Below are 14340 nucleotides of genomic sequence, written 5' to 3'. Positions count from 1 at the left end.
TTAACAAAGCAGCAGCTTAGAAGTAATTAAATTTCAACTGTGACTGGAAGAAGAAGAAGCTCGTACAATTCCTTTCTCCCCTCTTATATATGGGAAGGTTTTCTCTTGCGCATACCGCTATAACCTTTTGTTTGGGAGTTTGGCCAAGAGCAGGGGCCTCATGATACTGAGAAAGTTGTTGCACCGGTTCTTTTAATTATGATCCGCCAAGGGAAAAATATGAAATGTTTTCGTGGAAATATTTCGCCAGTCCGGGCCTCACATCTTTCTTGGCTTTTGCTGAGAAAAAGGGAACGATATAGGTACTTTCAATTCAAAATAAACCACTGCAGCACTTAAGGAATAGTTTTAATACGACTGGAGATAACTTGACTGCTTATTGAAGAACGAATAAATAATGATGAAAGAGTAGTATGCGAAATCTCTCACGTGGTTCTTCAGTTTCATTTTATGAAAGTGAAGTGTTAAAAGCGGTGTGTGTATCATAATTTTTCCAGATCGCTTAAAATCAAGAAAGAATGATGTAGGATTAAAACAAGTGATGGACATAATCGAATGATTAATAGTTGATTATTTAAATAATCGAAAGAATTGATTAAACTTAATTATGAAAATAAGGCGGTTATGATACAATCGATACAAACGATCCTAAGTCAATTATGGTAAAATCTGCGATAATCAATTATTGCATTTTCATTATCGATTATAAGCAAAGTATTTGGCTACCCAATCAGTATATGCATATACTGATATATGTATGAATGAAACTATTACTGAAGTGGTATATATTATTAATTCATTCATTTATTAATTACACACAATATACAGTATCAAGATTACAGGGTGACTCCCAGGCATAACCCAACTCCACCTTAAAAAGTTGTGAATATGTAAAGTCTCTACAAAGCGGGCCTCGGAGAGTATGTTGAACTACCTGGGTTTGGTTTTACTGCAGCGCAATTCGCGCATGAAATCCCGCACCCACCCGAGGTAGTGCAATACCATTGGGTGCCAGCAATCGCGCTTCCCGGTTGCCCATACCAGGGAACCAGTAGGGGGGAAGCACAGTTGAACTGAATATCTCTTCATTTGCTGTTCCACAAGCACTAGAGCCTCAAAATCCAATAAAGATACTGTCCATCAATTATCCAACAGTCTGCCATGGAAAACAGAATCATTAGAGCACCAGACCAGACACAATGAATCATGTCCAGCACTCCAACTGTCAGCCAAAGTTACAATCCTATAGTTGAAGGCAATGTTCTCCAAAATCACAGAACACACACACACACACACACACACACACACACACACACACACACACACACACACACACACACACACACACACACACACAGTGATCACTGAACTGTGACCACCTACCGAGTACGCTGTTGGGTCACCATGCGCTCGGATAACAGCCGCTATTCGCCGAGGCTTTGACTCGACTGGATGTCTGAGACGTCAGTTGGGATCTGCAGCCATGTTGCCTGCAAGGATTTGCACAGTGTCGGAATAGATGACGGTTGCGTGCCCATACCCCTCACTTCCCGTTCCAGAACATCCATTCCATAGGTGTTCAATTGGATTGAAGTCAGGCGAATTTGGAGGTCAATCAAGATGGGTGAAATTTTCACTGTGTTCCTCGAACCATTCGTGCACAGTGAGGGCCCGATGACACGGCGCATTATCGTCTTGGAAGATCCTGTTTCTGTCCGGAAAAAAAATGCTACGTCGTAGTGTGCACATGGTCTCCTAAGAACTACCGGTATTTATGGCTGAATGTGTTTTTGTATTTGGGTGTCTCCAAGACGGTCATCCAACTTCACCTGAATACAGAAACTTCGTATATAAGGCCTGAGTGTGTTGTATTATGTTTGTTTATGCAATGAGTGCGGCTGTGTTGTTTGCGTTCTTTTAGGCCACTTTGCCACTAGGGAGCAGTCAACACCTGGGCAAATGCTGCCTGGTGCTCGTCCCTAAACATTGAGCCGGTTCTACTGGCTGCACTGTTTATGTGCTAAAATCCCATATCCACTGGAAGTAGTGCAATTAGTGCTACCAGCAAAAAAAAAAAAAAAAGTGGAAAGAAACTGAGATCAAGAGCTTATGGACAGTAACAGTTATTACATATGTATATTCCTATGGAATTCCAGGATTCCATACCTTTCTGCATTTTTCAGAGACGAGACAAAGGTTGAACATCCAAATATAGCCTTCGTGGGTAGAACAGCTAGTAGAATCACGGCCCTCCCCATACTGAGACAAAAAGACGTGAGTTCGAGTCCAGTCGATGACAACATGAATTTTTATGGGCCTTTGTCACAACTTGGCTGAATTAGTTGATCTCAGGAGAGGGTAGATGGGTTTTTCTCCCGGAAACTGCAGTTTTTCGTCCAGAAAATAGAAAATCGAACTCAGAACACATTCAATTTACAGAAAATATGCACAGAACAATATGGCCTTACTCGCTGCTGCTCCTAAAACTATGCTGCACCAACATCCAAATATACAATGATCCACCCAGAACAAGAGTCTTCAGGAGATGAGGTTTTAATCTGTAACCATCTAAATTTCCTATACAAAACGTTTTGGCAATATTTCAGCCATTAAGCGTGGTACATTGCTCGATAATATTAACAGAACAAAACGTTTTTCATGAATATGTTATTGTGAAGAGTGTCTCGAAGGTGAATATTTCATATAATAGGCGTCCTGGCATGCAAATTCCGAGTATCCAATAGAAATTGCCCTATCACCGTACAGAGCCGCACATTGTGCAAATTATTCTTGCCTGTTAAAACACAGGTTGTGACCACATCACCTCATTCCCGTTTTCAGGCTTGCTCTGTGGGACAGCCACACCTCCAGTACTCAGAATGGCAAATCATCGTTTAGATGACTCTTTTAGATGGTAGACCATTGGACGACTTGAAGCCGGACAGTTTTAGGCGGAGGTGGCATGTTGGCTTAATGTGTCACGGAGTATCGTCTCGACACTATGGAAACAGTTCCAGGAGACAGGAACCATTACTGGAAGAGCTGGCCAAGGTCACTCAAAAGCACTGGAAAAACGTCTCCTGGTTTGAAAAACGTCAACCAGAACAGACCGCTTTCTGGTTCTAACAGCAAGGGAAAACCTTTACGATATCCTGCCATCAACGTCTCTTGAGATTGCTATGGTCACAGATAAAAACATTTTCAACCGATTTGTGTTAAGCGGCTCAATTCAAGTGTACTCTACGCAAGTAAGCCAGTGATTTGTATCTCATTAACCAAAAACATCGCAGAGCTCATCCAAACTGGTGCCATGAACATGTGACTTCGAGTCTTGACAAATGAGATAGTAGTATTTTCTCCGATTAGTCCCATGTTAGCCTACTAACGGATTCTAGACGTTATTTTATTTAATCTAGAAACGATGAATGCGATACCATCCCTCCGAAATCAGAGAAAGGGCACTTACGGTGGAGGCGGTGCTTTCGTGTGGGGATCAATAATGACCAACGGCCGCACTCCTCTTCATGTTTTTGATAGAGCTACCGAAACTATGGAAGTTACCTAGAATAGATTCTCGAACCCTGTGTGCGACTTTTTAGATGTTTGGTTGGCCCCAGATTTTTCTTTCCTGCACGAAAACGCCACTGCACCTAGAGCTCAAGTGGTGGAGTAATATTTTGAAACTGAAGGTATTCAACGTCTGCAGTGGCCAGTGCGATCAGCAGACTTAAATCCGAGCGAAATGTATGGGACGCCCTTGGGCGTCGCATTACACGCCGACAGCCAACTCTTGCATTTGTCTTGGTATTGGCTTAATGGGCTATCAAAAGGGATGCTGACCCGTTGATTTAGTTGTTCTCATAGTTATTGCAATTGGATGTTTGCGGATCTCTACTCCAGAGATTTCGTTCCACCTAGTTCCTTGGTACTCAATTGGTTTTGGAATCAATTCACTGTCATCTTTCTGGCACTAGTTATGTACAATTCTGGCCATTGTCCTGTTGGAAGAATCTATTTGTAGATGGATGCACTGCCGTCATGAAAGAATGTGCCTGATCGGATATAATTTGCAGATAACCTGTGGTACAAAATGCTGCACCACCACTGGTAGCAATGAGCCCAGTGTGCACCACGAAGGCACTCCCTATGCCATTATATTACCATCACCGAACTGAATTGTTGACACCTGTCAGGATAAGTCCATGCACTTATTCTGTTTTCGTCATATTCTTTTTCACTAATCAGAAAAAAATGGCATTTTTCAGACCAGGAGACATTTTTCCAGTGCTTCACTGTCTAGTGTTGGTGTTCCTGAGCCCATTGTAATCGTATCGTCTTGTGTTTTGTTGGCAGGAGCGGAACCTGGTTCATCCAGGTACGACGAGTTGGACGTAATGAAATGCCTCTTTCGTTTCCACTGTTTTATTGGGTTGTCATTATATATTTTCTGTAGCCTTTCTGTGACCCTGCACAAGTCTTGTTAGTCTCCGTTGGCCTCCTGCATGAATGAGCTGTTTTCGGCCTTAGGCTCACCGTTGGCTTTATGTTATTTGGTTATTGGACTGTTACATTCGTAGGTAAAAACCTTACATACTCGTAGGTAAAAACCTTAAAAGGGTTGCAGTTCCCGAGATACTCTGAGTGCCAGCGCTTTTGACGTCAACTACCAGGCTACTTTGAAAGTCGCTTAATTCTTTCGTCTAGCCAATTGTCTCACTGGATAGCACGTATGCAGTACCTGCTAACCCGCTTTATACTGCATAGCAAGAATATTATGCTGTTCTGAAAGAGCGCTTCATTAAAAAAAAGTCTGTGAACATAATAATAACCCAGTGGAAAATATCATAATAAACCACTTGCCTAAATGCTTAAACACTAGCTAAGTGTCCCCGTGGGTGGCACAGTTTTCAGAATCAGCGTCCACCCCACACTGAGTGGAAAAGATCTGAGTTCCAGCCTGTTTCTTCGCTTGACCATTAAACCTTCAGCGACTGAAGTTATAACGAATAAAGCAGTTGATAATGGAAATTGTAACATCGCCATTTATAGTTTCACGAGGATTTTCGTTTGCTTGTACCAATCACAATTTTTTCTTTCTTTTTAATCAACAACGCTTATAATTTATTTTAGAAATTTAGCCGTGAAATAGTCATCATATTTAAAGTAGAGCCTAATAGAAATCTTTCGATGTCGACGTATTTTAGCTGCATAACTTGGTTCTCGCCTAACCATCAATCTAAGACAATATTAAACGCGCTCAAAGCATTCAAAAACAGTAGTTGCTTAAACTGTGGTTATAAAAATAAAATGTAGTTAGGGTTCTTTTCTTTTTACATTACTTTACAAAATTAATTGATGCCAAGGAGGTGTAGACTAAGAATGCGACCTTGGTGTGTATTAAATTGGCCGTAGACATTAAATTAAATGTAAATAAACTAATCTTTAATGTTTGTACATTAATTGATTAATCGACTTTTTTTTCCTGTTTAATCTCTTACACTTAAACAAGTCTAGGTAGAGTAGATCCCATTCGCCACATTCTTAATAAACTAATTTCAGTAGAAAAAAAAAAAAAAAAAACTATTGCACATATTACAGGTTAAATGTTTAACATGATCCATTTTGCGCCTCCCTCCCCTCTCTCATCCTAAATGTAAAGATGCTATGACATATAGATATACTTACGGCAGCTTTTACTGGCACTTTTGCTAAAATAAATTGCTTTTAAGGGAATTAGAGTAGCTGTCAGTGGGTTCACTTTTGGTCCTGGTATTCGTTTCTTTGGATCTTTTGGATTATAGGCCCTATCGAGGTAGTTAAACGCTGCTGAGATTACTACGATACAAGAAAGAAAGAGTAACCAACCGAAGGGTAAACTGTTTCCTAGGAAACGGATGTTTTCCAAAAATAAGGAAGGAACGGATGTCATCTTGGAGATTTAACACTTTTCTCCCGTGTTAACTAAAAATGGGTTGATTGTTGACTTAAACACTCATACTTTATATACAACAATTCCGAACGAGTCACGGATCTTCTATACACAAGCATGATCTCATTCTCTTTCCTCTGATTCTCTTCTTTCAGTTGTCGACCTTAGTTACCAGTTATCACAAGGACCGATCATTTACAAGTTGACGGAAGGAAGCAGTAGTATGTCAGTAGGACGTCTTCTGACATCACTTGTACGTGCAGCCAATGAGAGAGGGGTATTAGTTTGGGGAATGGAGTTGAAACAATTAAGTCTCAAGGTTTTCATTCTGTTATAGTTAAAAAGAGGGTGGGAGGGGAGGAGCGTGGTTGAGGAAAGGGAAAGGAAAAGCAAGCCAGCATCTTTCTTTCGCATATCGCATTCCCCCTGTCATTGCACACCTCTCTCTCTCTCTCTCTCTCTCTCTCTCTCTCTCTCTCTCTAATATTTAATTTGATTTTAGTATTAGTATTAGCCATATGATGCAAGGAAGTTCTAAGCTTTTGCTGCACCAGCCAAAAAAATAAATAAATAAAATAAAATAAATAAATAATAATTTAAAAAATAATAAAATAAAATTACAGTAATCAGTAACTGGCTGGCAAAAAGAAAACTTTCTGAGATCCACCCTAAACCTCTTCCCCAGTAATTTACGTTTATGATCCTCTGGTAATAGAAGTAAAAGTAAATGTGTTTGACTTATTCAAAAACCTGTTTCTGTTATAAAATAATGAAATATAAAGAATGATTAACCTTTGGTTTATCTTAGCCGTGAATTGATTTCAGTGTATTTTTAAATGTAAAGATTATATTTATTTACGAGAGAAAGAATTCGAATTTAATTTTCTCACTATCGAACTTTAGAAAAAATAAAATCTGCACTTTGAAAGTTTCTTTGATGCGTCAACAAAACGTCTTCAAGAATCTATGCATTCAAGAATTATCAGTAGTGTATGCTAGTTACGTAGTAGCTGAAACTATTGAAAAGCCACGATTTTTTCCTTATTTTCACGAGACGTTCTTTTCTTACTTTCCCCAAACTTGTTTAAAGATGTACAGAAGAATTCGGAGCACATTTATTTGAACAACTCTTAAGTTGAGGGGAAAAAATCATTCGAAAGTTGTGCTCATGCAGTAGAGCAAAGTAATGTAACAATCCAGTTGTTGTGTTCAGCCGTGGAATTGATGCTACCTTTATGAGGTTCGAAAGATACCACCACGAACGAAGATTTGTTCCTGGAAGTAAAAGAAATTCTTGCTTTTTTGAGCTGGAAAAGGTTTAAAAGTGTCGTAAGTTGGCTCCCTGCTATCAAATTTCCATATGTCATTGACAAAACCCCATTACCTGCTCTTGCAGCCTGTCTGCATTGCTCAAAAAACTTCATATCTGATTGCACAATTAACCCCAGGTCTCTTTCATTCTCCAGTACCCTGAGTGTAACACCACAGAGTTGGGATATTTCTCTGGGGGTTTCTTCTACCCATATGCGGTACTTTGCATTTTAAAATTTTACACTTCATTTGCTACTTCTCAGCACATCTGCCCAAAATTTCTAGATTCTGTTGCAGTAGCACACTGCCATTACTGTCAACCTTTGTATCATCTGCAAACTTCGACAAAACTAAGCCTGATATACCTTCATCAATATCATTGATAAATATACAAAACAACAGAGGGCCCAACACCGAAACCTGTGGGACTCCACTATAAATGTTCTATTTATACTCTGGACATCCACTAGGTTAGAGAAATTTCGATAATGAATACAATCGTTACTTATATGGCAGACACGTGAGCTTGAACCACAGTCCACTGAAACTTGAAATGCTGCTTTCGATGTTACAGAAGACGTGTTTTGCTTCATCATAAAGACAAATTCGATTATGATTCGAAGACTATTGGAGAAAAATCCTAATTGTAACATTAATTTTTTACATTTGTTTCTCGGTAATTATATTTCTATTTCTACAATAGTCTTGTTTTTATTTTATTTTTGAAGATCATAATCATCCATGAGTGCAGCATGCCGGCCAGTTATTCAGGAAAATGTTTCCTAAATCGAAGTCCTTCGTTTTGCCATTATCTGTCTTGCCACTAGTTTGGAGAGGTCCTGGATCGATATCCGTCTATGATTGGAGGAATTTATAAAGTCCTTTTCCATCTGGGTTCTAATTACCCGATGGAAATTACCCTATAGCCTAGATGGAAAAGGAGCCCGCAACATGAAAATCGGCCTGAAGACACACTCGTAGGAAAACGGTCATATTAGGATCACTGGATTAAAAACCCGTGTTTCCAGGAAAAAAAAATTCAGAATTCTGTGTTCAATATGGAGACCGCACCTAAAGAATGACTTCGAGCTTCTCGAAAGGGTCCAAAGATGGGAAAAGTGCCTGATGAAATTAGTAAAATGACGTCCATATGAGAAAGGGCAGTGCGTGAGCTGCAGAGTTTGGTAATTAGGCACCTTACAGGAGGCTTGATTGGGGTGTACATGGCTCTGACGGGAGAATGTAAAATGAATGAGGGTGAAATTTTCACTATTCAATTTAAAATTTTCACTTTTATAAATTATTTCAGAACTAGGGAACAAAACTTCAAATTACTGGGGAAGAGCTTTAGATTGCATTGCAGGAAGATTTCTTCAAGCCAGCGAGTTGTTTCCTCCTGGAATAAGTTTCCTCCATGGGTGGTTGAGGCTGACATCAATTTAGCTAGACATCTAAGTGAGGAGTGAATCAAATAAGTAGTTTATTTATTTATTGTTCTTATTTTGTTTTATTTATTATTTATTTTATTTTTTGTTTGGTGCAGCAAAAGCTTTTGGCTTTCTTGCATCATATATCTAATACTAGTACTAAACAGTAGGCAACAATCCGTCGCGATAAGAACGGCAGAGACTGTGACCTTTAGTATTACATTTACAAATGACAGTAGATATTAGCATTAATGAGATTTAAATTATTGTGAATTTGATTGACTAAAGTGAAGTCGTGTAAGTTGACAGTCTAGCACGACTTATCATAATACAGGAAATGGCATACGTAATTCCATTGTAGAAAATTACAAGAAATAATGACATCACAAAATTTCACATACCATATGTAGTAGACAAAATATTGACAATGAATCACTGTTCCAGCATAACTGAGGAATCTGGGTAAACCATACGAGTATGTTTAACCAGGTTCCGAGTATCCGATTTGGTTTTGATTTATTGAAAGTAAGGGTTAGTTTTAAAAGAAATAATTATTATCGTTATATGATCTGCAATATTAGATGTCGAAGCAGATTTAATATGGTTTTAATAACTTAAAATAACTATCATTTTCATAATACATTAGCTTAATAGTAAAGATAAAATAGATAATTACGCCATCCGGATTGATAAGTTGAAACATAAGAACAATAGCTTGAAACGAGGGGAATGTTTTGAGCATCCACCATTATTACAGAAAGTGGTAGTTAATTTACTGCGCATGTTCTTTATGACAAAGTTTGTCAAGGTTCGATGCTCGTCACTAAGCCACAAACGATGTATAAACCGGTTTAAATAACTGCATTTCATCTTAAGACGTTCTTGTCGATTGCGCACTCCCTTCACCTTAGTTCCACCTCCCATCCCTTTGCTTCAGACATGACAAAGAAATTTAACAGATTAGCATTTACTGCTTTCCTTAGCTAACAATCGCTTAAACTGTGAATTTAAGCGAAAGGTGTTGATAACTTATTGATAACCACATACACTGCAGAAAAATATTTTAGGACTCTTGGGAAAGCTTTTCTAGATTGTTTAGTACGGATGGCAATAAAACGCCTTATGTAATCCTCTGAAATTCTCCCTAAGTGGTTGTGCTAAGCGGATAAGTGGTTTTAGAATAGGATTACATAAATATTATGTTGTTCATGTGATGCAATCTCTTATAAGTCATGACGATTTAACCTCAAGTTGTCTTCCGATGGTTTCACGAAGTAACAAAGAGATAATATTTGCGAGAAAAGATTTTAGACCATATCTAAAACGATTTCCTCGTTGAAACTTCAGACCCCTGCTTTTATAGTTCTCTGTTTCCTCACAACCTAGATCTTTACCGAGTGAAGCATCCAGGAAGTGTGCTGAGAGGAAATGGGCGTTGGCAGCCTTTCAGAGCCGCTTATTGGGTTTACTCTTGATAAGAAGTTTCTGATTCTATTCGTCCCTTTTTAAAATGGGAGGCATGTCGTAAAAGGTACCTGCTGCAAAAAAAATTACCTAGTCACAAAGGCTACTTCTCGGTGACTGTAGTTTCGCCACTTGTCACTCGTTTTGAGAGGTCTGGGTTCGATTTTCGTCAACGACTAGAAGAATATCTAAGGTCCTCTTCTGTCGAGGTTCTAATTAACCGAATTCAATTCTGTTGCAGAAACGGATTTACCAAAGTTAGTGGAGTTTTTTTTATGTATTTAGGGGAATTCACTTTAAAATTAAATTTCGAATACGGAAACTTGCTGGTCTTTTTGTTTTGGTTGGCGCCAGGGCAGTTAAGACCATGAGGTGTTAATGTGTTGTGTCTGTAAATTGAAGGTATTCCGTAATCTGTTTTCCTGATTTCTAGATGAAAAAAATACCGAATTTCTGGAGATAACATAAAGCAACTCTCGTTCGAGATCAAGTAATTCGACCATGGCGTGGAAAAAAGAATCCGGCTCCGAGGGGGAACTCTCGAATTCACGGCTTTTCCGCACGGTCAGGAAAAGCGGCGATCATAACAACCGTGCTAGACACAAAGGTTCTGCGACAGTAGTTTTGCCACTTGTCACTCGTTTTGAGAGGTCAGGGTTCGATTTCCGTGAACGACTGGAGGAATTACTAAAGTCGTATTCAGTCGAGGCTGTAATTAGCCAATCTCAGGCGGAGAGAGGGGGAGAGGAGGTTCCCCGCGAGTTATTCCGGGTTTTTCAGTTTCTACAACTCGGTCAGTAAACACGCACTTCTTCAGACATAATACACTTATAAACAGTTTACACTTGAGAGCCGTTAATAGAATAATTATTATTATTTGTCACAAAGGTGGAAAACGGGAACCCCTATCTGTCATTTGGCATCTTTCGTTTCTAATGCCTTTGGATCAAACGTTGCGGGACCACTTTTGCCCGTAATACAGAGAGTACACTTTTCGCGTGATTGGTTGGCTGTAGGGTTTTAGGCTCATCAACATCTTTGGCCATATTGCGCGCGCCGTATATAATATGTCTGTCAATTGCGTGTTTTCTCTGGTCGATTTACTGTTTGCCGAACGAAAAACCCGAGTTTCCGAGGTTAAAAAAAAACATGCTACACTCACTTGAGACCGACTAACTGAGCCGCGTGAAAATGATCCATAAAAATTCCTAGCGTCATTAAAAGGATTTGAACTGAGGTGTTTTCCATCTGATGTGGGGAGGACGGTGATTACACCAATTGCGCTAACTACGAGGGATCTTCTTATGGATTCTACAATATGTTGCAGGGTGCCCCACGGGTACTGTTACAGTGCGTTGTGCAATGTGTAATATTGGACGTTCGTTGCCACGATCAGGTGGATGATCGTTTTGCATCGAACGTTCTTTCCCAGTAGGTCCGAAACGTGCTACACTGAGTTGAGAACGGCTGTTATCTTGTCATGCTGAGCCCATTGTTGTTTTATGACTTATAAATATTATTGATGGTGGTATATCATGCTTATCGAAGTTTGCAGATGATACAAATGTTGGCAGGGTTGTTACTATTAGTAATGGCGGTATGATACTGCAATAGGATCTAAAAAGTTTGGATGAGAAATGGCAACTGAAGTTTAACATTGACAAATGCAAAGTACTGCATGTGGGTAGCAGTATCATTGCAGTATCATACCGCCGTTACTAATAGTAACGGCGGTATGATACTGCAATAGGATCTAAAAAAGTTTGGATGAGAAATGGCAACTGAAGTTTAACATTGACAAATGCAAAGTACTGCATGTGGGTAGCAGTAACCCAAGAGAAACGTACCAACTGTGTGGTACTACACTCAGGATAGTGGAGAGTGAAAAAGATCTGGGGGTAATTGTGTAGTCAGATATGAAGTTTTCTGAGCACTGCAGACAGCTGCAGAACAAGTCATGGAGTTTTATCAATGATATATAGGAATTTTGTTAGCGGAGACAAGGAGTTGATTATCCCCTTTGTATAAGGCAATGGTTACGTCACGAGTTGAGTACTGTGTACATGTCTGGAATCCTCATTTTAGGAAGGATGTAGAGTTGCTAGAACGACTACAGAGAAGGGCAACAAGACTGGTAAGGGGAACAAAAGGGTGCTCTTACGAAGAAAGACTTTAAGTTGTGTAAATTTAGCGTCTGGAGACTAGGCACATGCGAGGCGATCTGATTGAGGTGTATAAGGCCTTGAGTGGATTGAGCAGGCTCAATGCTGATGGGATTCTTCCTCTTGCTCAGATTACAAACCCGAGGGGGTATAAACTGAAATTGAGGAAAAACAGTTTCGAATAGATGTGCGGAAATTTTCCTTTAGCCAGCTGGCAGTTGATTGCTGGAACAAACTTATATCTGTCGTTGCGGAAGTTGATAGCTTAAATAAATTCAAGGAAGAACTGGAAAAACTTTTAGAGCGCATGGATGTGTGAAATGGAGTGGTTTTTTTTTTTTTTTTTTTTTTTGGCTGATGCTGTATAAGCTTGCTTTCTTGCATCATGTGCCTCTACTAGTGCTAAAGCTAATATCGCAACATCAGCGGTAGTATCAGATGTTTGAGAAAACTGGCTCTGTTGTTAGATCAGGCCATGATGAAAGACAGCGTGATGAAGCCCATATACAGTGCGTATAAGAAGTTATCATGTCAGGTCCTAGCAAGTTTTTTGTCAAAAAAAAAAAAAAAACCCGACATGTGTCCTTCCCTGCCTTTCTAATCTGGTCTGGAGGGAGCCTTCTTTTTTCGTCCTTCCGCCTTCCTATCCGCTTTGACTCCCATTCTTCGACTATCAATCACCCTTGCTCACCTTTTTTTCCTTTTATTTATTTATTTTTTTCTCCTGTCGTTTTTTTTTTTTAACTTGGACTTCATCCAGAAAGCTCAGGCGACCCTGTCCGAGTCGAGCCAGAGAATAATGGGCAGCCTGGCTTACCTCCAGCGGTGGTTGCGGGCAACTTAGAGTACCACTAGGGGCCCTGCGGCCAGGTAGCCAGAGAAACAACAGAACTCAACCCAATTCTATACGCATACAACACGCCGCATACACTTCTGGCATTTACAGGTTCTGTATATTTCACAAGAGTACTAATGGCTTAGATGTGGCAGACCACCGGTTGCGCTTACCCTAAATATTTTGCCACTATGTGCCTTATACCGTCTGTGCGTGTAGCACATGGTATCGCACTGTCCTCCCACACCGGGTGGAAAAAAGCCCTGGTTCGAATCTGGTCGATGACACGAGGAACTTTTATGGGCTTTTTTTCAATCCGTGGTTGAGTTTATTGGTCTCAGGCGTAGATAGCAAGTTTTTTTCCCAGAAATGGGGGCCTTTCGCCCAGAAAAACAGACAAATCGACCAGAGAACACACGCAGTTTACAGACACAAGACACATGGGTATGAATTAACTTTTCGGGTGACCCTAATGTAATAGTTTGGTTTTGTGCCTTATACCACCTGCCAACGCACAGTGCAGCGTATCTGAAAATGTATCCTTATCATGTGCACCCTGTACAGACTGCCATTGCGTGGGATGCTGACGCTGGCTGCAGCTGGTCTGACCATTATGGGAATCTTTAACCTAAAATTGCCTGATAGCGACCACTTACTCCCATATAGGGTGCCCTGGCTGTATGGCCTTATTTTATGACTGCATTTTCCTGCCAGTTGTGGGATATGCATCACACATATGGTTGGACTCCGCTTTAAAGAAATTCAATATACGAAAGATCTTTTCAATTCAGCGATCTATTCTATTGAAGATGTGTATGGTCTGTCGAACTGTGTTTTCTGATGCGCTACAAGTTTTGACAGGTCGTCTCCCACCGGATTTATACTTGGTTTTTCTATAAATGAGTTATTATATAAGAAAAGGACTGTATATATTGTAAATTGAAATAGATTATTAATGGAATTACAAAGAGCAAAGGAAGCGTTTACGGACAGAATTAGTAAAACGGTGGCAAGAACGTTGTAATCGGTGGTTAGTAGAACGTTGGAGCAATTGTGTGAAAGAAACGGTAACGAAAAAAAAAATTCCGATGATAAATGCTAATGGCAAATAGTGGCAACTTGGTGTAATCCCAATCTCCATACAACTTACCTTTTGATTGGACTTTGTTCGCTTTTTTTGTAGAGTTAAGGGAATTTGGAACCACTGAGCGT

The 14340-nt window shown here is 39.8% G+C and overlaps 1 protein-coding gene across 1 annotated transcript in view; it reads right to left on the bottom strand.

The window, feature by feature from the left end:
• LOC150081689 (cytochrome P450 4c3-like) overlaps window positions 1-6108 on the bottom strand; it is a 55921-nt gene extending 49813 nt beyond the window's left edge. Inside the window, exon 1 of the mRNA XM_090378809.1 lies at window positions 5686-6108. Coding sequence (XP_090234935.1) covers window positions 5686-5929 — 244 coding nt within the window. The 5' untranslated portion in view covers window positions 5930-6108. The remainder of the gene's footprint in view (window positions 1-5685) is intronic.
• Between the last annotated feature and the right edge of the window lie 8232 nt (window positions 6109-14340).

The sequence above is a fragment of the Mastigoproctus giganteus genome, chromosome 8 (genome assembly GCF_048544385.1).
Source record: "Mastigoproctus giganteus isolate SK-2022 chromosome 8, ASM4854438v1, whole genome shotgun sequence".
NCBI lineage: Eukaryota > Metazoa > Arthropoda > Arachnida > Uropygi > Thelyphonidae > Mastigoproctus > Mastigoproctus giganteus.
The sequence above is the reverse complement of the archived record's forward strand: the minus strand, read 5'-3'. Positions and strand labels throughout refer to the sequence as shown.